General features: G+C 30.5%; 4 protein-coding genes across 10 annotated transcripts; all 4 read left to right on the top strand.

Annotated features, from left to right (window-relative positions):
• The first annotated feature begins 324 nt into the window (after positions 1–324).
• On the top strand, positions 325–13813 carry metro (membrane palmitoylated protein 7-like protein metro). Of its 4 annotated transcripts, none has more exons than XM_074119867.1 (12): positions 325–542; positions 697–758; positions 845–1128; positions 1891–2022; positions 2533–2562; positions 4703–4870; positions 4975–5171; positions 5785–6233; positions 6713–6915; positions 6999–7139; positions 8052–8236; positions 8726–13813. In XM_074119867.1, exons 2-11 carry the CDS (start codon positions 722–724, stop codon positions 8226–8228), a joined length of 1818 nt encoding a protein of 605 aa, XP_073975968.1. In that variant the 5' UTR covers positions 325–542; positions 697–721; the 3' UTR covers positions 8229–8236; positions 8726–13813. The 4 variants fall into 4 exon arrangements, with proteins under 4 accessions (XP_073975968.1, XP_073975967.1, XP_073975970.1 ...); XM_074119866.1 differs by having other exon boundaries at positions 325–619; XM_074119869.1 differs by lacking the exon at positions 2533–2562 and having other exon boundaries at positions 326–542.
• A 1086-nt stretch (positions 13814–14899) lies between these two features.
• LOC141449923 (polyisoprenoid diphosphate/phosphate phosphohydrolase PLPP6) lies at positions 14900–27035 on the top strand. 4 transcript variants are annotated; one of them, XM_074119876.1, is made up of 6 exons: positions 15011–15152; positions 24344–24499; positions 24567–24666; positions 24820–25133; positions 26055–26181; positions 26522–27035. In XM_074119876.1, the coding sequence occupies exons 2-5, from the start codon at positions 24344–24346 to the stop codon at positions 26145–26147; spliced, it is 663 nt and encodes a 220-aa protein (XP_073975977.1). In that variant the 5' UTR covers positions 15011–15152; the 3' UTR covers positions 26148–26181; positions 26522–27035. The 4 variants fall into 4 exon arrangements, with proteins under 4 accessions (XP_073975976.1, XP_073975977.1, XP_073975974.1 ...); XM_074119874.1 differs by lacking the exon at positions 26055–26181 and adding an exon at positions 23471–23781 and having other exon boundaries at positions 15023–15152; XM_074119875.1 differs by lacking the exon at positions 26055–26181 and having other exon boundaries at positions 14900–15014.
• LOC141449918 (tetratricopeptide repeat protein 27-like) lies at positions 15170–18664 on the top strand. The gene has a single exon (XM_074119865.1). It carries the CDS (start codon positions 15623–15625, stop codon positions 18131–18133), a length of 2511 nt encoding a protein of 836 aa, XP_073975966.1. The 5' UTR covers positions 15170–15622; the 3' UTR covers positions 18134–18664.
• Positions 18818–23464, top strand: LOC141449922 (tetratricopeptide repeat protein 27-like). The gene is made up of 4 exons (XM_074119872.1): positions 18818–18983; positions 20872–21065; positions 22160–22444; positions 22584–23464. Exons 2-4 carry the CDS (start codon positions 20872–20874, stop codon positions 22843–22845), a joined length of 741 nt encoding a protein of 246 aa, XP_073975973.1. The 5' UTR covers positions 18818–18983; the 3' UTR covers positions 22846–23464.
• Positions 27036–27696: the final 661 nt, after the last annotated feature.

The following is a 27696-nucleotide window of genomic DNA, read 5'->3' as shown; positions in this document are numbered from 1 at the left end:
TAGGACCCAAACATCTGAAGTACTAAGCTCTAATTACGGGCTCTTTTTTCAAAAGAAAGCTTTAATTTTTTTATATAAGTAAACTAAGTATAAGTTATAGATTCTTAACAATTAAAAATTCCAATTTGCAATTTTTTTATCCAAGTTCTGAATAAGTTTTATTTAAACAATTTTATATATCATTGATTCCAGCTAGATGTTTAGTAGCCCCTTATAACTGAAAATTAAAACACATTTTATAATCTACTAGCTTGCGAAGAAAATGGAAAATTATTATTTCAGTTTCAACGGGATTTTAATATTTGAATGTTGGCTAAACTGGTAATGATTTCTATCTCTCTCTTCGTGCTGCATAAATAAGTTTCGCACTAGAGTTAATACGGTCCCGTAAATTTGGAAGAGGTGTTTTATTTATGGGTCGTTGATATGGTTCCTGGGGAAGTACTTTCTCTCGTTTATTGTAATTAAATGTATTTTATAATTAGGAATAATTCCACGCTAATACTAGAATGGTATAACAAAAACTGTATGTAGTCACTGTGGTAAGCATTACCTCAAAACAGTTTAGATTAAAAATAGGTTTATATTTTTAATTTGGCAGACTATATGGATGTAAAAGGTCTCGTTTCATTTGTATTGGTTTTCTTAAAATTCTTTTATCTAGAGGCTGAGTTATTAAAAATAATTCTATTTTAGGTGAAGGATTGTAACAATAGATATAATGACTGCAGTTATGGCTAGCGGCAATTGGGATCCTTGTGAGTATTATTATTTTTTACTTTTAAGTAGATTGACGTGTATCATTTGTATATTCTATTTTAACTTTGATTATTTGTATCCTCAGCACTGTCTGGATTATTAGCTTCTTTAGAAGAATCTCGCCGTCAGTTACCAAGTTCCGAAGAAGAATTCGGCTTCTTAAGTGGCCTCTTACAATCTAAAGAACTCCATGCACTTGTGAAAGTTCACAATAAAATAATAGAAAATGGAAAAGACGACAGGTTAAATCCTTTGCTATCAAGTTCAATGCAAATTGGATTAGAAGTCTTAGAATTGATACTGCCCAGGCTTGAAATTAGTGAAACCTGTAAAGAATTATTCGTCCTTCTTCAAAAACCTCATGTACAGGTTAGTAGTATTTTGTTCCTTCATTCCTTCCTTTTCATGTAGTTCTTGGGTGAGTTCTTAGTTATTTTTATTTCAAATAATTAAGATTATTCTGATCTGTAAACTTAGTGAATTTGTATATATTAGAAAGTTTATTTAAAAAAAGTTTTTGCAGGCTATTCCTACGATTTTCTGCGCCTTAGTTAAAACAAAAAAAAGAACAATCGTAAAAGTAAAAATTATTTTTATTACTTTGTTTTGGATTTAATTTTTACCTTTTATTCGTTGGTAATGATAGATTCATTCGTTATTCAAACACTTGCAATTATCAAATTTGGGTTGAGTGATATTTAAGGCTTAAGTGAAGTAGTATACGTTTGTTAAAGAGAAACAATTTTTACTTGTTTATTCAATTGAAAGAGATTTTCTGGGTAGAAGTATTCTGTCCAGAAAACTATAGTACTTTTCATTTCTTTTTGAAAGAGTACTTGATTTGCTGGAAGTAAATGTTGAAAATCAAATCAGAAGTTTGCAGTAAAGCTTGAAATACAATTAATTCAATCTAAAGAAAATTTCTTCCAAAAACTGCGTATTTCAGATGCGCACAAGGAACTATCAAATTAAGGATTTCCCGGAAGAAAAGTAGACGTATATATCGGTTAAATCTTTCAACTGAAAGACTGAAACTTGTTCTTATAAATTTTCAAAAGTGTATATATATATATATATATAAGTATTAATTAATTTGCAATGAGAAAATTATATGTGCTGTGTGAATTGCAGGGTCTATTATGTGCACATGATGCTGTTGCCCAGAAGGACTACTTTCCAAGACTACCTGATATTCCCATTGACGTTGAAGAGGATGAAGAGACAATCAAAATAGTACAACTTGTGAAGAGTAACGAGCCTTTGGTCAGTTTATTCAAATATTTACGAGTTATTAATAACATTAATAATTTGTTATTGATCTCATTTTATTCATCGTTTGTTGCAAAAAGTTAACCTAATAAACGTGAAATTAGCATTGTTGTACGGGTTACTATTTCCTTAAGGATATCGTATTAAAGACTGGCCCTTAATAACTTTATTACTAGAATAATTATATTAATTATAAATTTTATGAAATCATCAAATTTGTTTTTAATTTTTAAATTTGATTCATTATTATTCACTTTTATTTTTAACCATTATAATAGTTAAAGGGCTTGCCATTTAAACTTTGGGTACAGAAATATTTCATTTTGCATGGGTACTAACGAAACAAAACATATAGTCTAATCACGCAGTAATGGTTATGTTTTTCATCGTAGTATATTAGTTTTAGTAAAATAAATTACTTAAAGAAACACTAATAAAATGAAAGAAATTCCGTAACAGAGAGCTAACATTAACATTTTCTCTGCATTGCTGCTTTCAATTTAGAGTGGTACCCAGAGTGCAGAACCAATTGTGGTAAGTTGTAAGCTCTAAAGAGAAGCCAAGTTAGTTGCTAGAAATTAGTAGTTACATTTGAACATCACTTCATCAACTCATTTTTATTACTCTTTATAGTAGCTAGTACACCATTTCATGCATGTTGTTTCTTTCATTTTCTTTTTAAAAGCATTAGATCTAAAAATTAAGAATTCCTTTTTCACATATACGCAAGATTTAAGTTTTGTTTTCAGTCTCATTATTTGGAATACTCAAATAATTCGGGTATAGTGCAAATTGAGTTTGATCTCAAATCTGTTGATCTAGAGAATTTTTAAAATTCGTTAAATATAAGTTCATTCATTCGGAGGAAATATAGAATTTTATCATGTACTGATTAGATTGTAAGAAGATAAAAACCTAATTCAAGTCAGAAGGACTCTGTTGTCATAATTAATTAAAGACTTCTTCGGGACTTCATAGACATCTTCACGAGAATCGGTCGCCATAAATAGATCTCTCTTGTCTATCCGGGTATTCAGATATAAAAATCTGCAAACCGCCTGGGCCACTAGGATTCCCAACTTGCCCTCGCAAGACTTGAATCCTTTTATTTACTTTACTTCATACCAAAAAAGGAAATTATAGGAAATGAATGGGAACCCAAAAAATCACCGATACGGTTAGACCAAAAACAGGCAAAAATGTTCATTTATAGGATACACTCCATTTCTAATCAGACAAGACCGGGTGACCATGATCTAGGCATCCTTACTGAAATCGAAGAAGCACATGTTAACACGGGCCTGATGACAGCAATAGCCAGTGAATGTTTGGGAGGAACAAAAATAAACAACAATGATGTAGTATTTGTGTTATTGGACTACTACCGAAATTCGCCACTTCGATAGAGAAAGTCTCATTTTTGTAAACTTTACCCGAACTCTTTAACTCTTAACGAAGAGTTGGTATTGGAGATATGAGGTCGCGGTGGTTGTAGTATGCTGACTGGTCAATCCCCATTAAATATAATCTAAATTTGTATACAATTTCCATGGTTTTTTGTCACTATGAAGACAGTAAATGGAATCATGATTCTGCATATATAAAGGAGAGTAAAGCATATTCATTGGGAAGCGTTTATTTTTGTACTTGTTTTAGAATTGTTCCTAAAATTCCTAAATGAAAACTTGTATTATTATGTAGTAAAATATAATGTAAGTTCTGAAACCATAATAGATTTCATAAGAGCTTTTCTTGCTCTTGCCATTCTCTTGGCCTTATCCATTTCTGGTGTTCCAGCCACTTGGAAATAATATTACATTAATTGTGGTTCAAATATCACATTAATTGTGAAGATTCAGTTATGTGTAATTGTATTATTTTACCATTACTATTTGTGACTGTATTTTTTTCCAGACACATAGGATATTCTACTTTTTTTTCTAGTATAATAAACTCTCTTTTCAATGAGGATATTGTTTTAGAAACTGCAGATTTCATTTGCTAAGGACTATCCTTTTTATTAGTGAACATTAAAATAATGAAAATTACTCCTAAAATTTTTAACATTGTCTTCTTTCTCTTTAATCTTGTTCTTTTTTATTTTACCATCTGTAGAGATTTCCGCAATCACTTTCCTATTTTTTTATTTAATAATTTTATTCCATTACGTTTTAAGTTTTTGTAAGTTATCTTTTCTCTGAATGTAGGTTCAATCCATTATACCTCAACATTTAAAAACTTACATTTTCTTTTTAATTTTGGTTTCTACTTTGGATCCTATAAATATTATCTCATTCCTAGAATGTTGTATGTTTATCACTAACCTGCAAAGTTTTAGTCGCTTTTTTTTTCTATTTAAATGTGACTTGAATAATACCATACAATTGTTCAATAAATTAAAAATAGAAATCGAACTTAAAATTGGTTTCAGTTAATCAATAACAACGTAAATTTTTAGGTTCAACTTTGGAATAAGACCTTCTTAAATCTAAATCATGTTTACCACTTTATTACCTGGAAATTATTCAAAATGATTTATTGATTTTATTGTATATATTATTTATTGTTAAGCCTAATTTTTTTTGTTAAAAATCATCTTATTAAAACAAGTCTTGATTATAATACAATTTCTATCTCTAAAATTTCTTAATTTATGAGAAAATTATTTATTTAGGGAGCAACAATAAAAAGTGACGAAGAGACAGGGAAAATATTAATTGCCCGTGTAATGCATGGAGGTGCAGCTGACAGATCTGGGCTTATCCACGTTGGTGATGAAGTGGTGGAAGTGAACAATATCAATGTAGAAGGACGGACACCCAATGATGTTCTGGCAATTCTTGTAAGAGTTAATATATTCTTAGTAGGCTGTTGAATAATTTATCACATTTTTATTTATGAAAACCTAATGTATAAATAATACATATATTATTATAATGTTTTCAGCAACAATCAGAAGGTACAATCACATTCAAATTAGTACCTGCTGATGGAAGAGGTGGTTGTCGTGAAAGTAAAGTACGCGTTAGAGCGCACTTCGACTATATCGCATCTAGTGACCCTTACATCCCATGCAAAGAAGCTGGATTAGATTTCCTCAAAGGGGACATATTGCACATTGTCAGCCAAGATGACTCTTACTGGTGATTACTCAAAAAATTTTATTTTGTGAGAGCGGGATTGTACTACTTCACATTTCTCTTCTCTTAGCGTTTTAATGATGTTATTAATATTTATTTTATTTTTATATAAATTTATACTTAGATGAAATATTTCCTCCATTCTGAAGTGACCGCCCCTAAAATGATTGTATGTAGAGTATTATTCGCCTTCAACATATGGTGATAATGAATGAAAAGAAAAATGTCAAATGTTAAGAATAGACATATAGAAGCCTAATAGTGAAGTGATCTTGTTTAGCTGTTACCTTGCAAACCGCCATATAATTATATTTATTATTTACAATAACATTTATTATTGTTGGTATTATTTTAAATTTATATTGTGAGGATAGTCTCTTTTAATGAAAATTAATTTAAGAAGTGGGTTTGAGGGTCGGGCTTTCTATGAACCTCCTTGGTGGTTATCACTTTTTTAAACTTTGGTCTTGAGAATTGGAGTTAGATATAGTTTTACTGATAACACAAAATTTATATTATTAGAATATGAAGACTCTTGTATAAACATACAATTTACAAGTAATTTTTGATTTATTTAACAGACTATTTATAAATTATAGTAATTCTCTTTATTCAGGTGGCAAGCAAGAAAAGAAGGGGATAGAAATATGCGAGCAGGTTTAATTCCTAGCAGAGCTTTGCAGGAAAGAAGGATTATTTATGAACGGCAAGCAGAAGAGAAAGCTAACAGCGGAGATACTATTGAAGCGTGTGCTGCAAAATGTCTAGGTGGAGGTCCACCGGGACCAGATTCTAGACCGCAGCCAGTAACCCTATCCTCTCCATGTTCACCTTCACAGTGTGCTACTGCTCCACCAAAGATTAAGAAAATACTCTATGATAGTGTGGAATGTGATGATTTCGCCAGAGAAGAATTGCCTACTTATGAAGAAGTTGCTAAACTATATCCAAGGCCAGGACTATATAGACCATTAGCTCTCGTTGGGCCTCCTGGCGTTGGACGTAATGAATTGAAGAGAAGACTTATTGCCACCGATCCCAATAAATATAGATCGCCGGTACCATGTAAGTTTATTAATTGGGTAATGTAATAGTAAAAACGTTTGGTTTGGCATTTGTTCATAATTTATTTACATACTCTTAAGAGTAAATTCAGCAGTCGAGACCTAAGTAACAGTTGCGTACTCACTCTTTCTCTCTTTCAAATAATTCTTTTAAGACGCTGACAAGAAATCGGGCAGGGAAGGGATTAGCTATGAGGTTAGCATACTGGACTCCCACGCGGAGGTCCCGGGTTCGAATCCAGCAGCTGACCCTTAGATTTTCTCTTCCTAGGAGCTTCTTACAGCTCACTGTCCGGTGATGGAAGTGTTGTCTGTAACGAGAGAACACTGTCCGGAAGCCGGCAGTGCACTGGAAAAAGCTCCGTGGGCTAATAACCTCAGCTGTTGATGCGCCAAAAAAAAAAAAATCGGGCTCCATTGTCTTCACAAGTTGAAATTAACACTTTAAAATTAGTTTTTTTTTGTTATTGTTTTTTTTAGTCACAACTCGAGCAATGCGCCCAGGTGAAGTAGATGGTAAAGATTATTATTTCGTTAGCCGAGAGACTATGGAAGAAGAAGTAAATGAAGGAAAGTTTATTGAATATGGTGAATATAAGGGCAATCTTTATGGAACGTCTGTAGAAAGCGTTCTGTCATTAGTCAACGCTGGTTATGTTTGTATACTCAGCCCTCATTATCAGGTTAGACTCTTAGTTAAGTATTTTATCACTATTCTAGAAAATATAAATTTATTATTTTTAAACAAGATTCAAATTTCTTTTAGGCTCTGAAGATGATTCGGACTGCCCAAATTAAGCCTTATATTATATATGTAAAACCGCCTTTGTTTGATACGCTCAAGAAAACACGCACTGCCGCATACGCTAGATCTACCTTCGATGAACACAATTCTAGAGGATTTACGGTAAATTGTTTATTATTATTTTAAAAAAATATCGTCTCAAACATCTGAAGCCACTTTTTGGTATACTGCCGGTTTTCTGACAACACTGTCCCATCACCGGACAGTGAACTGTAAGAAGCTTAAGTCAAACTATCTATTCCTAAACTTAATGACCTACTTCTTACGATGGATGAAATCCGAAACTGATAGGGATTTTCATAAATGTAAGGGCTACCACGAATAAAGTCACGATAAAGAAAATTCTAATTCTAATCCCTTATACAATAACAATTTAAAAAATCTAGAAAACGACAAAAATAGAGTTAAAGGTTTCATTACAAGTATGATCTAACTTGAAAAAAGTCGGTTATTCTTTCACTGTAATACTGAGTGTCATTGAAGACTCTTTTTTACAAAATCGCTCAAGAGATTTGTACTTCTTGTCTAGCAATTTACAATAGCGCTAGCATTCTATTCTTAGGATTCTTGAACAGCTCACTGAATGTTGTCTGCAAGAAGAGAACATTTTCCGGAAGGTGGCAGATTACTGAAAAAAAATAAAACCAAGGGTGTCAATGTATCTCTTTGATTTTAACCAGCACTGCGGACTTAATCACATTTTCAACAGTTATCAATGATCTCAATTGTTATTTTAGCCTTAATTTAAAAAACAAATATGGTTCTAGATAAAACACGACTATCCCATACCTAGAAAAATTCTGTAAAGAAAAATGCGCACTTTCGATCATAAAATTTTCTCCCAATTCGGAATTTGAGCAATTTTTCAACCTCGTGAAAATTACGCCCGATTTCAGGATGAAACCCAAAACAGATCGATTACCAAAACATAAAAATAAAAAAATCTCTGAAATTGTTATTTGTATCAGAAATATATAAATCGTTTTTCCTTGCAGTTCACTTTTTTATTTACAGGATGATGAATTGCGGGCAATGATTCACCGAGGAGAAAGAATTGAATATATGTTTGGACATCTCTTTGATGACATCATAGTTAATTCAGATCTATCTGCTGCTTTTGAAACTCTAATCAAAGTAGCTTTCTCAGTTGAAACAGAGCCTCAGTGGGTGCCTGCCTCCTGGGTGCAGTGACTGAATTTGTAAGTATTTTAAATTTTTTCTTTTACTCCTATTAAGTAACATGTGAATATTTTGTACTAATAAATTATTCTCTCAACTATCTTTTAGGGCCCACTGTAATGTGTAATTACTGTGGGTATTCATTTTGCCCAGTTTCATTATTTATAGTTTATTTTATATTGTTAGGCTGAGATTCCCGAAGCGTTATTGCTCTCCCTTAATGTTTTTTTCTTAGGCCAAACATCACTATTCGGAAGTCAGTGCTGTTTGAGGTTAAAAGACAAATTTAAAGTTTGAAATGATATAAATAAAGTCATGTACGGATAAATTTATGTCGGTCATTGTTGTTTGGAATGATATAAATAAAATCATGTACAGATAAATTTATGTCGGTCATTGTTGTTTGGAGTGCTTAATCTAATGTGGTTTACAAATCGCTAATAGAACAAAATTAACTTGTATATTACATTTTATTAAATTGAATTACTGGTGTTTTTTTTTTGTTTCAGCGTAGTGTTCTTCGGTAATTATTGCCTTGTTACCAAATGCCACTGAACAATAATTTATAAGTACCGCAGGTTTGTATAAAATCAAATAACGCTTAATTATTGCTAGTTCACGCCATTAAATCTTGTATACCTTTCGTGTGGAAATATTTCTCTCATCTTTCACTTATTTAAGGAAAATAACATATGCAATAATATAAATAAAGCAGATGTTAAGCTGTAAAAATATATATACACATATATTTCAATGCCAAATTAATTCTGTTGTTTATTTTACTTATTTGTTCTTCTTAATTCTTTGATCTCATATTTACAAGTTCCGGTAATATGAAAAGTATTTATTTTATTTATTGTATATTTAATGAAGAGAAAAGGGATACATATTTATTGATTATATATATTTATTTTATTTTATTTTTGTTTAGTGAATAGCAAAACTACTTTTAGAAGCTGAATGTCTTAGATTGATCAGCAAAACATTAAACGAAATAGTTTCAGAAGAAAATAATGTTTTCTCATTTGTTTTAAATTGAACTGTCTTATACTGTACCTTGTACTACTAATTTCTTTTAAGTTTGAGAATCAGATTTTTATTTACATTTTGAAGATATTCTTTATAATTTCATTTTTAATATAAGTTATTGCAAGCTGAAACACAGTGGAATTAAAGCGATTGGAACATCACAAATGTCTACGTTTTGATAAACGAGGATAAATTATTCGTAATTTTGAATGTTTTCGTACTTAATATTAATTTTGTGACAACGTGAGCTTTTTTTTAAGCATACACTTTTGAATAGTAATTCAAGGAGAAAACAACCGTTATTGAAATACTTGTTGAATTAGGCTTTTAAGTTTAAATAAAGAGTTAATCTCAGATCATCTGAACCAAAGAACAGTTAGGCAAATTCGTTTTTACTAGCATTTTATTATTTATTTTTCGAACAATATAAAACGGATTTTTGTACCTTAAAATATATGTATAAACCGTTGTGGAGAAAATTGTCAACCTTCTTGGTAAATATAGAATATAAAACGACTTAGCTAAATATTCTATTGTAGGACAAACGTTGTATGCCATTCCTCTGAAAAATCATTGTCTTTTTCGTAGCAATGATCGCCAAAAACATCGTATAATGTTATTTAATATAACGGGAGTAAGCAGCTCTCAACAAGCTGTATTCAGATATCTCTGAAGATCTTCATTCTGTTTTAATTTTCTGAAATAATCTATCAAGTGACTCTAGGCAAGTTATATAAAATGGGAATGGCCGTAATATGTTTTTACCGTAGTTACTGTGGTAAATGATTTTAGAAGACAATTTTTCCACCAAGACAGAATTTTTATTTCCAGTATAATTTTTAAATTTTTGTAACGCCAGTAATTTTTTAAATCTAAATTTGAGTGAATATTTCCATTAGCACAAAGGTTTCCAAAATTAGCTGATATATTCTTTTAGTTGCTCTGATGATAATGCAATATCTTAACGCATCTAATGATCCACCGTATGATTGTTGCATGCGAGGTCCTCGGAAATATTTTCAAATACGAGCTTTTTTTATACTTTATATGCAAATGTTTATCTCCGCCGATGAGGTGTTTTTTAATAAGGGTCAGGCGGAAATATCACCTCCTAGTTTACCAGCCATTACATTTAAAAACAATCCCCGTAGATTATTTGGTTACATTTCGAAAATTGTGGACTCCTTATTGTTATTTACATTTTGTTTGCTTAAACTTAAAGTGTTTGAAGGGGCATATAATAGTTTTTATTTGTTTTACTATTTTAATCGGATCTTCCGAGATGCTAAGATAAAGTAAACTTTTATTAAATGAAAAGAGTATTAATTTAAAAATAAACTTTTTAGAAAAATCTATTAAGACAGTACAGATTGATAGGAACGATAGTTTTTACATGTAACACTGAAGTATTGCTTCCCAAACTACAAAAACAAATATTTTGCTTCTCTTGTAGTTATAATCCAAATTTCACCTTAAAAGAACAGATAGACTTAATAATTTTGTTTTAATAAGTTAGTTTGTAATGCTAAAGTAAATCAGCAATGTTCTAATTAAATTTTCCCTTAATAGGATTAATTATATGTTTGTGTGAGAAATTTTTGATTACTAATTATTAAAGGTGTGTATTTAGGATTACTCGTGACAAACGTGAGCTTTTCATCTAGGAGCTACTAAATTATAAATTATTTATTTACAAAAGCATTTATTAAATAAAATATTATTTTCATTAGTGAAATATTATTTTTATTTTAGCACATTAAAATTATATGTTTATTCTTTTAAAGCTGAATAACCACCGTTTTTATAATGGAATTGTTAGCATTGAAGGATTATAACTGCACTTACAAATATTTCTTTATTCAGTATATATTTAACATGAAATTTATACTGAAATTTTGCTAAGCTCATTTTTATATCTATCAATTCGTAACAAATATTATTAAAAGACAACTTTAAAGTTGGCAATTTTCATCTTTATCCATTAAAGGCAAGTTTACATTAGAATAAAAAATTGCATTGTATTCTAGTCTTCCATTCCACATAATTTGTTACTTTATTTTACAATTTTATCAGCTCAGTATAATAATTTATATTTAAAGACTTAATGTTCAGAAATCTTATATTTATATTAATTCTAGTCCTTTTTGAGCTCTATATTTAGTACAACAAAAACTAATCGTAAGTTGAATTTGTTTCATTTTTTTTATATCAACCCACTTGTGCGCTGTCAAATGTAGGATCCAAGTTAGTTAATACTTTCATATTCACAATTATTTAGTATTCTTATGCTTTATTCTAGAATTAAACCAGAAAGAAAACTTACACACTCACAAACACAAACTAACAACGACTTACCGCGGTAAGGAGGTTATTGAAACCATTTTTTGTGATAGCCGCTCAACCCCTAATTTCTCTGATTTTGAACTTGTACTCGCATTAAATTCCTATTAGGTAACGAGTCCGTATATTACATTTAAATGGCATTTAAAAGAAAAACTTATCCCACCTCTCATCTTTAAAAGCATTTGAATAAGATCTCTTAACAGTATAGTTCTTGCACAGTTCGCAAATTGTCCTTTTGCCATATTGAATGATGAGAAACTAATAGCTAGCTACTACTATATTACGATAAAAAAAAATATTATTATTTTTGGATCTTACGTTTGATTATTATAAAAATTTAAAAAATGAAAGCATATTAATTTGGCATTAGCAGCTAAATAGACCATTAGTGTTTTACCTAGAAAAAAAAAAATACAAGTACTTCATTCGAAAAATATGTTTTGCATAAGAAAATATTCATAATGTGAATGTATAAAGTGAATTTAAGATATCATTAAAAAATATAAAATCCTCAGGAATTAGATGAAATTGTAAAGAAGCTAATTTTCTGATAATTGTGTGACTGTGGTTATGTGCTTTTTACAGTGTGTGTATGAATTAAAAAAACAATATTTTTAAAAAATTGGATTGAATTTTAAATATTTAAAATTTGTTTGAAATAGGATTTTTTTACTATTTAAAAAAAAAAAAAAACAACTTCGTCGACTTGTTAGTATTTGATCACCCTTGTCAATATACTTATATTAAATGTTTTTTTTTTTTGTCTCGTCACTTTTTTGAGGTGATGGTTCACCAGGTACCAAACTGCAGAAATTTTTATGTAAGTTCGGTGTTGTTAATTTATTGAATGAAAAATTTCAAAAGTTACACTGTTTATAAATTGTATTAAAAAAAAAAAAAAAGAAAAAGAAAGTGTAACTGATTTTTACTGAGATTTCAGAACTTTGTGCCTCAAAAAATTGTTGATTTAGTTGCTATTTCTGTTGAGAGAAAACGTAAAATTAATAATAATAATAAAATAAAATTGTTATAAGTGTAAAGAATCTCGTGATTAATAAACGAAATAGTTTTCAATAAACTTTTTTTTTCTTCTAATTTTGTTGGTCTATTTTTAACTGTAAAGATGTAGAACGCGAATTGATTAGACCCATAAATGCTTTGACATATACATTGTGTAATACAAATTTCTGGCTATTAATTTTGATATATTAAAGAAATATGTTTATAATTTACTTATTGTAAGTAAATATAATTACTTCTGTACTTATAATTAATTCTGCTGTTGTTAAAATAAAAAAATATTGGCAAATTTTGGTATTATAACTGGTTCATACGTTTCAATTTTTTCAATTATTTGTTTTTTTTTTTATAAATCACTGAAATGATTTCCATAGTTCTCGTTTTTCTCTTCTTCTGTTTTATCTCTTTTACATCATAACCGGATCAATCGATTTTCACTAGACTTCTACTCTACTTCACTCTATTTTTCAATCCATTGTCTGCCACATTCTCCACCAAGTGTTCGGATTCTGACCAACCTGGGTCTTCCTAGCTTTGTGAATTTGCGTAGAAAACCTTCATTACTTAGCCAAATATAACAGCCTTTTCTCGGAAATGCGTTCTAGCTTCGGTATCCCGGCTTACAATGTTTACTTGAAATCCCTTTTCATTGTTTATTGGTAAAATGTAATAATTTATTTTTTCAATTTTCTTTCTAATTTCATAAGGTCTTAAGAATTTAGTAATTTATTTATTTTCAAGAGTTTAAAATAAGAAAAATATGGAAAAAAGGCAATCAAGCACCAATGTTAGTTCAGTCAATAATGTGTTTTTGTTTTTTTTATGAATTTACAATTACATTCTCTAGCCAACACCTCTATCTAGTTGTTATAATTATTATTACATTATAAATAATAAAATATATAGAATCTTAAAAAAATATACTTCTTATGTATGCCTGTATTATAAAGATATTATATCTGGCGTTGTTAATACTACAATAAAGTGTTTATTGAAAATGTTAATTATAGTGTGAATATACAGTTTTGTAAATTAGTTTGTTGAGTATTTTATTAAATTTACATTTTATGCATTTAAAGGTGCAATGTTGGAAAGAGAAGGAAAGATAAACAAAAAATACTCCCTTTGAAACATTTAAATTATTTGCTGTAAATTTGTAACTAACAAATCATAAAAGAAAATTAATAAACAAAAATTTTAAACAATTTGTATTTCTTTAAATTTTCTTTATTTCTTCCAAGAGTAGCTGTACTTATTTTTAATTTATTTGAAGCTAACGAACGATACTCACAAAAGGCCATACTTTACTGAAAATGATTTAGACATCTAACTTCTTCAAAGATAGGTTCGTCAGTGACTTAGGCTTCTCACGAGTGAAAGTGGAAATCAAAATTTTCTACTTGAACCTAGCGTTCAAGGAGTTTATGAAGTAGATGAAAAATCTGTCAAAACCGGACTCGTCAAATTATTGTTAATAAACATATGTATGTTAATATGCATCTAATGCAGGCAAGGAGTTTGTCTCAGAACAAATAAATTAAGTAGTTTTCCAATTTTTCTGTTTTCAAGGAACACACTGTCAGAAGAGTAAAAAATAAGTTTAACATACTAAGCTGAAGGGTGCACATACTTCATGTTGGCTTGAATAATGGTCTCTCAAAAGCTTTACCGTAAGTACAAGGACATAAATTTAGAAATTAACGAAATTTTCTAGATAAATTGAATTATCTTAGTAAAAATAAATCCTTCAACCGTGATTCAATAAATTACTTAAGACAAAACTCTGTATTTACATCTATGTATATTTGTGTTAATTTTACGAGGCTTATAATTATTTTATCCTTATCATTCGCAGAGCACATATCCAGACACAAGAGAAAGATAGGTATTATTAAAATTCATATGTGGATGTGTACCGGTAGAATTTAGGCTAAACCAATTATTTAAAATTCTTGATTTCTTGAATTAGTACATACATACGTACATACAATATTGTATAAATTTTTTTTTACAGAACTATAGTTTTCAAGTGCACTAACTTTTGAAGATACCTATTAAGTTTAAATAATTAAGGTTTAATAATTTAATTTATAATAATTTGATTATATAATTGCGAACCATTTAATTTCACATTGGTCCATAAGAATGTAGAAATTGAGCATTGCTTTGTAAAATAAATGTACTCATAAAATTGTAGCTACAATTATTAAATATCTTTACATATTTATTTATATGAGTTTTCAATTAAGATTGAAATATATATTTTTTTTATTAAATAAATCAAAAGCATTTAGAAGATAAACAGGATTTAGCTGTTTGCCATTTATAATGAACGACTTCTTGAACTAATAATAGCTCCAAACAGTTGGGCAGTAGTCACTTGTCATTTGTTCAGCTGATTAGTTGGTAAGTGCAGTTTATTTTTGTTTATTTTATGAGTTCTCGCGGCAGTTGAGGTTATGTATTAGTAGTGATACGTTGAAAACGTGACTCTGATATTACTGGTAGTGGAAGTCCTTTAAGTATATTAAATAACTTCTAGAGGTAAGAACTTTGTAGAATGACCACATAAATTAGTAATAGTAAGTTCCACCGTAGAAATGTTTTCATTTATAACCTACAAACAGTGCTTTCATTAAACACTTTTAAGCAGTAGTCTTTGTTAGCTTTCCCAAAATATAACAATATATTACAATTTTTCGTCTCTGAATAAAAAAATGCAACCGTTCTACTAACGTTTCGTACCGGTTACTGATAGTGACTCAATTTCTACTTTGCGACACCACTGTCGTAAATACATCCTTACATTATTTAATAATTATATACAATATACAAATTTTATACAACTTAATTTTTTATTTATCCATTGAATAGTTATTCAAAATGAGATATGAAACAATTTGGCAACACTGTTTTTTTTTTTAAGTTTCTGTGAGCTGTGTTTAGTTCTTCAGGTGGCAGTGCTGATGTGCTAGGTTAGTGAAACATACTATACCATTATTTAGTGATTTGTGATGGCAAATTCCATGGAACATATTGTGGAGTATGAAGAGGTCTTGATCAAGGGAAGTAATCTAGATATATTGGAAAATATAACTCCAATGTTATCTAATTTGCAGAAAGGCGAATACAACGTGTTGGTTGAGTCAGATATATGTAAGTTCATTTTTTGCGATTATAAATGCAAATTGGACAATGATAACCTTATTGAAAAACTTTGTAGTTGTTTGAGTGATTATTTGAGTAGGTACAACGATATTGAAAAAGAGTTCGAAATATTGTGTATAGGCATTGCATGTTTACAAAGTTTTGTGCAAAGCAATTGGACTGGGCCAGCTTACGTACCTCTAGACAAAGAAGGTTCGTGTGTGAACCCTTATATTTTGCAGTTTATAAATGCAGAGAATATGAAGAAAAATGATGTTGTGGAATGTTTAAGGCTTTGTCTTTCTGTTGATGGTGAAGAAATTTGTACATCAATTGTTTGTCCAGAATTACTTATATTAGCAATAGCGTTTTTCAAGAGTCCGCTTCCTAGTTTAAACTCAGCTGAATGGTGGTTAATGCGTACTCAGTACATACACCAACAAGTTTTAGATGAACATTCTCCTACCCTTCAAGGAGAGTTAATTAAACTCAGTCAGATTTTGCAATCGTCTCAATTTATTTTGAATAACAATTATTTGGAAGTGCTACTTCATCTGGAAGTAGCAAGGATTTATCTTCATTATGGAAAAGTATCCATTTCAGACCAAGAAATTAAGGCTGCTTTAAAATTGTTGGACATGGAGGTAAATTTGAGTGGTGCATTAGGAAGAAGGACTCAGTACCAAAAAAGAGATTTGGCACAGTTAACTATAAATGTCAAATTAGGAACTAAGGCCACAAAGGCAGTAGACAATGTTGGTTGTCCAGTTGAACAATTTCCAAAAGATGTAATTTTAAATGACGAAGTTCGCCTGCCACATATTTTTTTCACTAATTCAGAGGAAGGGCGATTCCCTGACCTTTCTCCACTACAACAGGCAGCCATTATCGCAGTATTTGTACAGAAAAAAAAAAGTCAAGCCAAAGATCATTTACAGAATGAAGAACTAACACCGTTTCTCAACTGTCTGCTCGCACATCCAAAGGTTTGGGCATTTCAACTGTCAGCACTTTTATTTCGTTCAAGATTAGAATGTGAACATAAAAGAACTGTAGAAAGAGCTCTCTTGCAAACTCAGGAATTGATCGACTTTAGTTCTAATGTGACCATAGTTCCGCACCGATTACATTTATTTTACTGCAGCTATGCACCTCCATCGTTTGTTATAATGTCAGAATGTGCGTCTATCTTAGTTTCTATGGGTTCCGTTCAATCTGCATTGAGTCTTTACTTGAAACTACAAATGTGGGATGAAGTAATAGACTGTTATAATTACTTAAAGTTGAGACATATGGCTGCAGAAGTTATTAGAGAAAGAATGAAAAAGGCAGAAACTGTAAAGTTGTGGTGTTATTTAGGTGACGCTACCGACGACACTTCATGTTATGAGAAAGCCTGGGAACTTTCAGGTGGTAGAAGCGCGCAAGCTCAGCGTCATTGGGCTATGTACCATTTTCGTAGAAAACAGTTTCAAGAAAGCATTGAACATTTTAAAAAGTCACTTTCTATAAACAGTTTGCAGGTTGCTTTGTGGTTCAGGCTTGGGTACGCTACGCTTATGACAGAACAGTGGGCAGAAAGTGCACAAGCATATCGCCGTTATTGCTCGTTAGAGCCGGAGAGTTTTGAGGCGTGGAATAATTTAGCTAAGGCATATATTTTGCAAGGGCAGAAACATCGGGCATATAGTGCTCTTCAGGAGGCTGTAAAATGTAACTATGAGACTTGGCAGGTGTGGGATAATCTGATGGCTGTGAGTTCGGATTGTGGATATTTTGAAGAAGTCATTCATTGTTACCATAGAATTCTTGATCTTAAGGATAAACACATTGATGAGCAAATACTAACTGTACTTACCACGGTAATTATTAAGGGTGTTTGTGATTCCCATGGAAAACCTGCTGTTGAACACAGGAAAAAAGCATTAGAATTGTTTGGACGGATAACTGCAAAAGTTATGGGAAATCCTATAATTTGGAAACTGTATGCAGAATTAACTGCATCTATTGAAGAACAGACTCCAATTACACGTTCAAAAACTCTACAGTACTATCAGAAAGCTTACACTGTGGCAATGCAGGACAGCTCATGGTTTAAAGAGATAAAATCAATAAAACAAATTATAAGAATATGTCAGTGCTTGGGTAAAGCGCACCTACAAATCATTAAAGACTGTTCTTCACCTAAAGAGGCATATCACACTTTAACGTCTGCTAAACTCTCCTTGCAAAACATTATCTCAAAAGTAGATCAGCATATTGTTGACTTTAATAAGGACCATATTGATGAAAAGTTTCAGTCAGAACTCACATTGCTTAGATCATTGTTGGATGCAATTATAGAAGAGCATTCTAAACTGAAAAATGCGACAGCATGAAAGGTGATTTTTTTGAATATTTGAAATTTATCTTATGTATGTGGAATTTGTCAACCACATAATTTGCCTTTATTTGAGTGTATACAGTCAGGAGGCCATTAATCATGAAATAATTCTACTTCTTGTCTAGTCATTGAGCTTTTATGTAAATACATATACTCCATTTTACTATGTAAATAATTTTGTGCCAAAAGGCCAATTCAAGAAAATTACATTTTTTATTTCACCTTTTTTCATAGAAATTCATTTGTAAATATATTAAAATTTGAAATTTCATTTTTCTTATAAATTGGTGGACGTTTTTATTGTGATAATTATTACATTATTAATATTTATTATCTGTGGGAGCCAATTAAAAATGAGTACTCATTTCTATAATTGAACAGAATTTGTTTATATTATAAGGATTTTTTTGTTGCAATAAAACTTGATTGTATATTATTGGGTATTGAAATGTATTGTGCTAATTTTATGTAATTTTAGCTCCCTAACAGACTTATATGTCTCAGTTTCAACTGGGATATAATTTGGGGGAAAAATCTAAGTGAAACACTCTCTTAATTTCATTTAATTTTATATTTTATAGTTGTTGATGAAACGTAAAAAGGAAAGAGAACTATTTTCATTTTTTTAAAAATGTCCTTTAGGTTCGGATCGTTACTCAGAGTTCTATCTATTATTTGATGTTTATATGGTGAACGAAAGAAAACTAAATTAAATCAGAATGTTTGTTTTTAAGAGCAAACATAATAAATTTTAAATGTTTTGAATAAAGGATATGGCTTCTTCCTTATGAGAGTAAAAAATAAACTTATTCTTTATTTAATTACCTTTCATCGAAGTTTTTGAGGTATTTATTTCCTGTTTTTATGAAAATTACCTGAATTACCTTGTATTGGAAATTAAATTTTTTATTTTTGAAAATTTTCGTTATGAATTCAAAATATCCTTCATCCTTTATTTACCACCAACTCTGAATTTCTTAGAAACTTCTTTTTTTATCAGATTATAAGTCAAGGAAAGAAGTAATGTCAAGAAATTAATAAATATAGACGGTATTTATATAAATATAAATATAGAACAGAATTTTGAAGAAAACACTCAATATATTTTTCAAAGTAACGATTTTTTATAATAATATTAAAGTAAATTGCTGCAGACTCCCTTACGACTGCCTTCAGCCCCCATCTTTGTCGCATAGAATTAGCTAAAAACTGTTCGTGTGCGCTGTGATGTGAGGAGACGGCAGAATGGACGAAAACATCTGGAAGGAGGTCTAAGACGATCCATACTGTACTAGGCAACAAGAAGACAAATGGCTGAATTTTGTATATGTCATTAATTTTGAGCGTAAAAAATATACATATATAGAAATAATTTAAATTTTTAATAAATATGCATTCATATCGGTGTTTTGAACATATAAATACAGGTATTTCTTGACTCAATAAATAAAAAAATAAAAGAAAAAAATAATCCTTTGTAGATTACTTAAGACACAAATGTCATTAGTTGTCGCATCTTAAATTAAAAAAAGTTCCAGGACAGAATGTGGGACTCAAACCTTGAACCACGAGGTAGTGATCCTACTTGCCCTTAGATTTTGTCTTCCGAGGAGCTTCCTGAAAATGTTGTTACGCCGGTGACCTCAGTTTTTGAAGTGTTTTAATAAAAAATAGATAAATAAAAAAAATAATAATTTGTTATTCGCTTGATCCATTAAACTTCACATGATCACCTTTTTTTATTATCCTGCACATCGTTTTATTGCCAGCAATTTTGCTATGGTCTGGTACTATTCTTTTTCCCGTTCTACTACTCCTTCTATGAAGTAGTATTTATTAGTATGTTTTTTTTCTGTTTTTTTCTAAGGGTTTTCCCTACAGTGAGGATTCCCTCGCCCAAACTCATTTAATTTTTTTAGTTTCTTCTCCAAATCTCTCTGTTTTTGCGTCTTTAATTGAAACGCCATATCCTCCTTAGCCATCTTCAGCCATGACAACTTCGGCCTACCTCTTCTCCTTCTTCGCTATGGGTCCTTTCATTCCATGATCCGTCTAGGAATCCTTCGCTCTTCAATCCTTGAGACATGTCTGAGCCACTCCAAACCTTTTCTCCGTAATTTTTTGGAGGATGTTCTTCTCTACTTCCGTAGTCTTCCTTATCACCGAATTGCTAACTCTTTCTAAACGGAACCTTCTCCAAAAATCCATCTCGGTTGCCACCAATTTCCTTCTCTCTTGACTTCCTGGAGCCCATGTTTCACTACCGTATATGTTTTTTATTTTTACTTTAAGCTGAGCTTGATTCCTGAGCTTGATTAGACCTTATGGCTCCTGATAGTGAGCTGTAGAGAAAATCTAAGGGGTAAGGCTCCTATATGTATTAGACATTATTATCTTTAAATTCTTGTAAATTTTACAAATAAATGACTACTAAAGCCTTTAGGACATAGGTATAATCTTGAAACTGATTAAAATTATTTTGTGTTTTTTTCATATTTGTATCGTACCCAAAGCACTCAAACTAAATTAATTAGAGAATTATTTATTATTATTATTTATTTATTTTTTCTTGGCTTATTAATTTTTATTGCTTGTTCATTACATAATAAACATCAATGTAAGTATTGAGTTTTATTTTTCATTTGTTAATGGTAATATATCTAGGTGTCATTTGATACTAATTTTTTCGTTATCTTTATTTTACTTACTTATATATTGTTTCCGTAAATCCAGATGGTTTATAAACCTTCACAAATGTGGACCAATCTCGCACAGATTCAAGTCATTTTTGATGAAAGAGATGAAGCATTAAGGGTAATGTTAGAAGCGTCCCAGATTAATCCTCAATTTTGGGAGGTTTGGCGAGACCTTGCTGCAATGAGTTTGTCTTGCCATAAGTTTGACATTTTCATAAAGTCATATAGCAGGCACAGTATTGATGATTTTAATTTCTTCTTAGAATTTATTTTTAGTTTGCTTGTGTTTAATTAAATATATGTGAAAACTATTTTGTATAAACAGCATCAATAGATTAATAATTCTAACTAGTGGGATAGTCAGTTTTCAGTGAATCGATTGTATATTTTGTATAAGACTTTTTTTTCTTAGGCCCAAATGAACATATTCCTTTCATTTTTAATAGAAGAATAATTACGAGATAGGAGAGAAACTAAAACAAATACTTCTAGCTCTCTCTCGTGGAGTTATCTTTGGAGCATATTTATAATTAAACATGTCTAGTATTAACAGTCTTTTACGACAGATACCATTTGTTCTGTGGGCAAAAATATTTCAAAACCTAAAATTAACAATGTCGTTTTAAAACATCACTAACTTTAAACTTTTTTTTTTATTTTAATTACGCAAAGTAATTAATTATACTCTCTGACTAATAATATTCAGTTAGCTATTCCTGTTGACAAAATTAGTGTGTACAGGTATTAATGAGAGGTAAAAATCTAGTTGGGTCTAAAGTTCCTACTAAAAATGTGCATTTATTGTGATTTAAAAATCTAAAATGCTATGCTAGTAAAGTTTTGTTTCTTTAGAATTGTTATGAAATGTAGAGGTTTGCTGATACAAAGATAGTTAATCAGGAGATGATATCCCTTTCTAACCCCATTATGCTGAGTGATGGGCAAATGATGCTGAGTAACTTTCATCTGCAATTATGATTTTTTTGGATTTCCGCTTCATCATTTCTGTTTTTTTTTTTTTAAATAAGCAGCAGGGTAGTAGCGTTTCTTTCATGGCACGAATGAGATACTGCCTTTCTGATCTCATTTCTGGCTTTTTCATTTTTAATTTCTTTTGCAATATACTCAAAAAAGAAAAAGTTCCGTCTCGTACAGCATTCCAAGCATATCTGGATTAATGCGCTCTCTTATGGGCATTCATAGTTAAATTACCCGGCTATATCTAAGATCCAGCAGCTGGATTCGAATCCGTGAACTCCGCGTTGGAATCCAGTATTCACTAACCATTCAGCTAATCTCTTCCCCTGCTATGTTTATTTGTACAGATTATTGGACTTAAATAGTAAATATTTGAATGTTGACTTACTTACAAATTTGGCATACTCTGTAATTAACCTGAAAAAAGATGGAATTAATGAAGCTAAAGCTACCCAACTAATACAGAACGTTCAGCAGTTATTTGCTCGAGTTTCAGAACTTCAGCCGAACAATCCAATTTTGTTGTCACTGAAAGCACTAGTTGCTAGTATCTCATTGCAAGATACATCCGAAGCATTCAAATTGATGGACAAAGCTTTAATAACAGCAGATTTAAATTCTGTTTGGTATAGGTAAAATTAAAGCAATATTTGACACTGTTAATTAAATTTTATTTTGCTTTTGCCATAATTGAATTGTCACCATTGGATATCATAATTTGTGGATTTGACTCAGCCCTTCGATCTACTAATAATTGATTTTGATCCCTAGGTATCATTCTCAAGTTATGAAGAAAATTCATGAAACAAAAGTTATCATTAATGCCGTGTTAGAGATAAATCTAATTTTAAATGAAACGAGATTATCCTGTAAACTCCTTAGAAGTGCTAAAAGTCACTTAAAGAAAGTTATTTGGACATTACATAAATATTTTACAGATATTATAAGAGGTGATCTGAGAAGAGATATTCAAGAAGAAGTTAAAGATCTTGAAACAAAATTTGCAACTATTCAACAAATGGTTCCCAATTAATAAAATAGATGCCATTAACATTTTGTCAATAAAAAAGGAGGAATCTGAGTTATCTTAATTATTCAATTTATATCTTTAAAACACTAGTTAACATTTTTAATCATCCATAATTCGTTAAGAGTTTCATGTATTGAGACTAAACTATTGTAATTGAAAACAAAGGTATGAAGAACGAATTTTTATATGTCCAAGAATTTTAAATTTAGGATATTTCGGTGTTCTGTTTAAACACGAAATTCGTTTAGACTATTTAATGTACAACATTATTTGTTCAAGTTTTCAATTTGAGTTGGCTTTCAAATTAAGCATAATTTAAATTATAAATCTTACTTTCGATCGCAGAATTGGACTGTCTTTGGAAACCGAGAATGAATAATTTTTAAAGATAATTTACATTTCATTATTTATTTGACTTGAAATATCTTTTTTAACATTGCCATTGCACCAGTAACATGCAGGAAAAAGATAATATATTGTGTACAAGTTTCCCATTTCTTCAAGTTAAAATGTTGATAAAATTACTTTTTATTCATAAGTAAAATTACAATTTTTTTTTCTTTGTAATAGGGACATCCTGTGGACCCTTGTCACTCACTAGAACAAAATGTAAATTCGTTTGTTCTAGGAAATTAATGTTTCTCACTTGAATGTGAGAAAAAAATCAAAGAGGAAGATATTTTTGACAAGCTCCTAACCAGGAGTTACGTTAAAAAAGGATGTAGCGGTGACCTGAATGGTAGAAAAGATTCAAGGCGGTTTTAATGTGACTTTCATGAAACAGTGGAATGCTGTCGTGTCGAATCCAACTTCAACTATTCTTGCATTGGACTGTTATGGTCTTAAAACATTAGGTTATCTGTCATCTTATAGTGTACAAAAATAAAAAGGAGATATAAGAATAGTGCCGCCAATTTACATTTCACCTATCGGCGCGAGGTAAAGTTACATATAAGTTACGCCAAGTTCTAAAAATAAAAAAAAATGATAAAATATTCTATGTATTACCACAAAAGGATAGTGGCAGTTGAAAACTGAATGGCAGAATCGTGTAACTATAGATTCCGTGTGGTACAGAGGCCACTTAAATAACTCCATATGTAGTGTGGTCTGCTTTAGACTACATAGAGCATCGAAATAAAATTACGCTTAAATGATAGAAAAATGTTTAGTTTCTTATCGTGGATTAATAAGCGATAAATTTTCAACTTATTACTATAAAAGTAGTTTGCAATTTGTACTGACTTGGTACGAATTTTTGCGAGGGTTAAAGCTAGTTAGCTTTACAAAACAAAAAATCTATAAAAACGATAAATCTATTTTATCAGAAAAAAAAGCTTTAAAAAAAATTGTAAGAAACATAGGAGTGATTTTGATTACTTTAGTTATATTATTCTCATTACTTTCGTTAAATTTACTCATTATTCCTTTCACAGCAATGCACGTATGAAGCAAAGCATGTATACTTATTTATAATCTTAATTTTTTGATGGTTTTATAGATGACCATGGGTGAGCCTTCGCAAAGAAAACGTCAAGTCCCAACATTTTTGCAAACTTTGTTGAAATTGGATGTTTCTGCGACAACTTTATTTTGTAAAAATGTAGATAAAATAATTTCTCCCGTCAAGTATAGAAAGTACTACAAAGTACTCGAGGTAACCATAATTCTTTGATTGAGATTAATATTTACATATTTATTTGTTAATCATTTTCTTATTCCAGATTTCCTGCCATGCTTTGCCTTGGCTTAGTCTTACTTTAGCTTCCTTGTGGATTTTATGGAGTGAGGCTTTATTCCAATCACAAATCAATTTTTTATTGGGTTAGTAAGATTGCACTAGAAGATATACATTTATTTTTTCATGCTTTTGCAAATTTCGTATCTTTATTTGCTATAATTTGCTTTACTTGTTATACTTATAATTTTGTTCCAATGTTAAATTTACAAAAAAATAATTGTACCTTTTTCTTGTAGGTCTCATAATTGATATTATAGATATCAGCTTGCTGAAGGCCTTCACACGCCGTCGTCGCCCAGCGGGAAATCATTCTGATATGTTTTTCACTGTCGGCCCGGATCAGTATTCATTTCCATCTGGCCATGTATCTAGAGCTGTCTTTGTCACCTGCTTCTTCATCCGGCTGCAACCTACCTACTTCATTTTACATTTGTTACTTATTTTATGGACCTTAGCAATATGTTTTTCAAGAATACTTCTTAGAAGACACTATATTCTGGATGTGTTAGGCGGTTGCATTCTTGGCTTAGCTGAAGCATCGTTTTTGTCGGTTTGTATAAATTTTATTCCATCTGAAGCTATGGAAAATATGTTTTCTTATCGTTGATTTTATTCGACGAAGCATGTTTGTATTAATAATACTCTGGTCTAAAATAACTTGTTTCTTATATTTACACATTAGAACGCCTTTATTTACTCGACCAAACACCTCCATAAATCTAATTTGTGTCTAAAAAGTTTAATTGATTCACTTCGTGTAAATAGCCGGTTATATTTAAGTAAAAGTAATTAATTTAATCAGCAAGTTTAGTGTGAAACAGAAACATAGTTGAAGCTAAATTCTGTATACCAAACTATTTAATCAATCTCTGATGACAGATAAAAGTCCGAATCGGTCAGGGAGGATAAAATGAGCGATAAAAATAATTTAAGTTACCATCTTCCGAAACGTTGACCACTTCAGAAATTTTTTTTTTAATAACTGGCAACCATTCAGTTTACTTTTTAAAAACAATCTCATTCCTGGGTTCTTCAGTTCGTAATTGTATCGCGGCAGAGTATTTGCCTGTGCTTACGCCATTATAATTAGTTAATACATTTTTAAGTATATATATACTATTTAATTACATGTACTAACTAACTATATAATTACTATGCTATGTAGTCCTAGATTTTGGGTTTTACTTTAGACCGCACTGAAAAATTATTTACTTATACATAGAATTGCAGTCAGATTCATTTCTTGATTTTTAATAAATTATTATATCTTTAATTATTCACTTATTTCAACAAATAATTGTCACATGCAGTATTATTCGTTGCAATTGACGAGTGGTTACAAAATAAGATATATTCAACTTTCAAAGTTGTCTAGAGATTGGGGCATACTTATTTTGCTTTTCTGGCTGATTTAGGGAAGCAGATCTCCTAGTTTGATGAATAAAATTTGAGGTCATTTGTGCCTTTTCAGTGTACTGCCGGCGTCCGGACAATGTTCTCAAGGTCCCTTCACCGGGCAGTAATGAGGCTCCTAGGAAGAGAAAATTTAATGGCAGGCGGCTAATTGCGGCTCGGAAATCCCGGGCTCTATCCATTAAGTTAATTCCTTTTCTTATTAATACTATAATATTAATTGAGCTATCTCTTTAAAATTAAAACTTATTTGCGAATAAGGTGGGGAAATTCACGGTAATAAAAGAGAATGTGGACAGTCAGTAGAATACTAAATTATAAGCCTTAATTGAATCTTCATCGGTGGTTGCAATTTTGGGGACTTCCTGTGCACATAAGCATGCGTCTAAAATTATGTACTATTAACAAATATGGTCCCTTCTTTAAGAATCATCGAATAAAAATTTAAAAAAGTTATCTTAAGTCTTGGTATTATTTTATGTCAGTAGTTGCATTCAAAATAATTTATTTTTATTTTTTATTTAGATCATATGGATAAGCAAACCTACAGCCTTATGGATTGTTTCTTCGCTTTCTGACGAAGCTGTTAGTTTAGAAGGTTTACAAGATCAAACGCCAATTAATGATGATCTGTGATTTTCATGAAACAAATTTTTGTTTTACTTGCAGAGAAATAAAATTAGTGTTTGTTTTTCCTATATTTCAGTTTATTAATTTTCGAATTTAGAATTGTACGTTTTGTATTCTTCCCAACGCATTATTGTTTAATCACTTAAAAATCCACCCGTGTTACCCAATAGTAATGTCTTTAAGTACGCTAGTAAATACTGTCATTTATTGGTTTACTGATATTCATGAAAAAATGAGTAAACACAATGTAAAAAGGACATTTAAAAAATATGTCTCATTGCCAAGTGCCTTTCTTACTTGTACACATTTCTAGTCAGGTGTATTAGTCAGAAATTTACTATATGTAGTTTGATTCTTCAGTCAGAGAGAATAATTATACCGTTAAGAAATTAATTTTTACAGTTTTGTTTTGATTTTTTATTTTTTTGTTTCTTTTGTTATTGATACAGAAATGTTTAACAATTTATGTGAAAGGACTGCATTTCCAAACAGAAAGATGTCGTCAAAAACATCTTTTAACCCTGTTTTATAAAATAAAAATTTCCTTATCTTGGGTAGCTCGTTTTTTTTCTAATTTTATAGAAAAGAGAAGTGATTCTAACGTCAAAACGTTGACAGCGGAACATAGAGAGATCTGTGAACAATTTCATTTGTTGCGGCAGTCCTACCCATTTGGTGCGGAAGCCAAGAAAGTGACAACTCTCGTCCGTAATCAGTTATGTGTAGATTATTCTTACGTACTTTTCGGGCGACTCATCAATTTGATTTCTCATTACTTCGACAGAAAATGTAAACTATTCTTTCTGCTAAGGCTACAACAGTCTCTGAATTCTTCAGTAATTCTTTCCAACTTTTGGCATCCGACTCAGCAAAAGCTTTCAGTTCAATTTTTGAAAAAGATTGACCCCACTGTCAGCACAGTAGTGAGTCTAAAATATAACTTTTGCCTGTTACGGACTCTAGAATTTGCAGAGCTGTTTTCTGATTATTTGCCGATTTCGCTAACTTTGCGAGAAATTAATGCAAACAATTTATTAATTAATGTATAAAATACGAAAATCTTTCACAAT

Source organism: Rhodnius prolixus, unplaced genomic scaffold, assembly GCF_049639745.1.
Source record: "Rhodnius prolixus isolate KJV_2025 unplaced genomic scaffold, Rpr scaffold_2, whole genome shotgun sequence".
Classification (NCBI taxonomy): Eukaryota; Metazoa; Arthropoda; class Insecta; order Hemiptera; family Reduviidae; genus Rhodnius; species Rhodnius prolixus.
This window is presented reverse-complemented; position numbering and strand designations above follow the sequence as displayed.

What these genes read in the sequence shown, in the direction of transcription:
- metro (XM_074119867.1), top strand. Translation starts at nt 722, where the DNA reads ATGACTGCAGTTATGGCTAGCGGCAATTGGGATCCTT. An exon ending in TGAAGAGTAACGAGCCTTTG is followed by an intron (nt 2,023 to 2,532) that starts GTCAGTTTATTC and finishes CTTTCAATTTAG; the next exon opens with AGTGGTACCCAGAGTGCAGA. An exon ending in ATGATGTTCTGGCAATTCTT is followed by an intron (nt 4,871 to 4,974) that starts GTAAGAGTTAAT and finishes TAATGTTTTCAG; the next exon opens with CAACAATCAGAAGGTACAAT.
- LOC141449918 (XM_074119865.1), top strand. Translation starts at nt 15,623, where the DNA reads ATGGCAAATTCCATGGAACATATTGTGGAGTATGAAGAGGTCTTGATC.
- LOC141449922 (XM_074119872.1), top strand. Translation starts at nt 20,872, where the DNA reads ATGGTTTATAAACCTTCACAAATGTGGACCAATCTCGCACAGATTCAA. An exon ending in TTCATAAAGTCATATAGCAG is followed by an intron (nt 21,066 to 22,159) that starts GCACAGTATTGA and finishes TTATTTGTACAG; the next exon opens with ATTATTGGACTTAAATAGTA. An exon ending in TTAAATTCTGTTTGGTATAG is followed by an intron (nt 22,445 to 22,583) that starts GTAAAATTAAAG and finishes TTTGATCCCTAG; the next exon opens with GTATCATTCTCAAGTTATGA.
- LOC141449923 (XM_074119875.1), top strand. Translation starts at nt 24,344, where the DNA reads ATGACCATGGGTGAGCCTTCGCAAAGAAAACGTCAAGTCCCAACATTT. An exon ending in AGTACTACAAAGTACTCGAG is followed by an intron (nt 24,500 to 24,566) that starts GTAACCATAATT and finishes TTCTTATTCCAG; the next exon opens with ATTTCCTGCCATGCTTTGCC. An exon ending in CTGAAGCATCGTTTTTGTCG is followed by an intron (nt 25,134 to 26,521) that starts GTTTGTATAAAT and finishes TTTTTTATTTAG; the next exon opens with ATCATATGGATAAGCAAACC.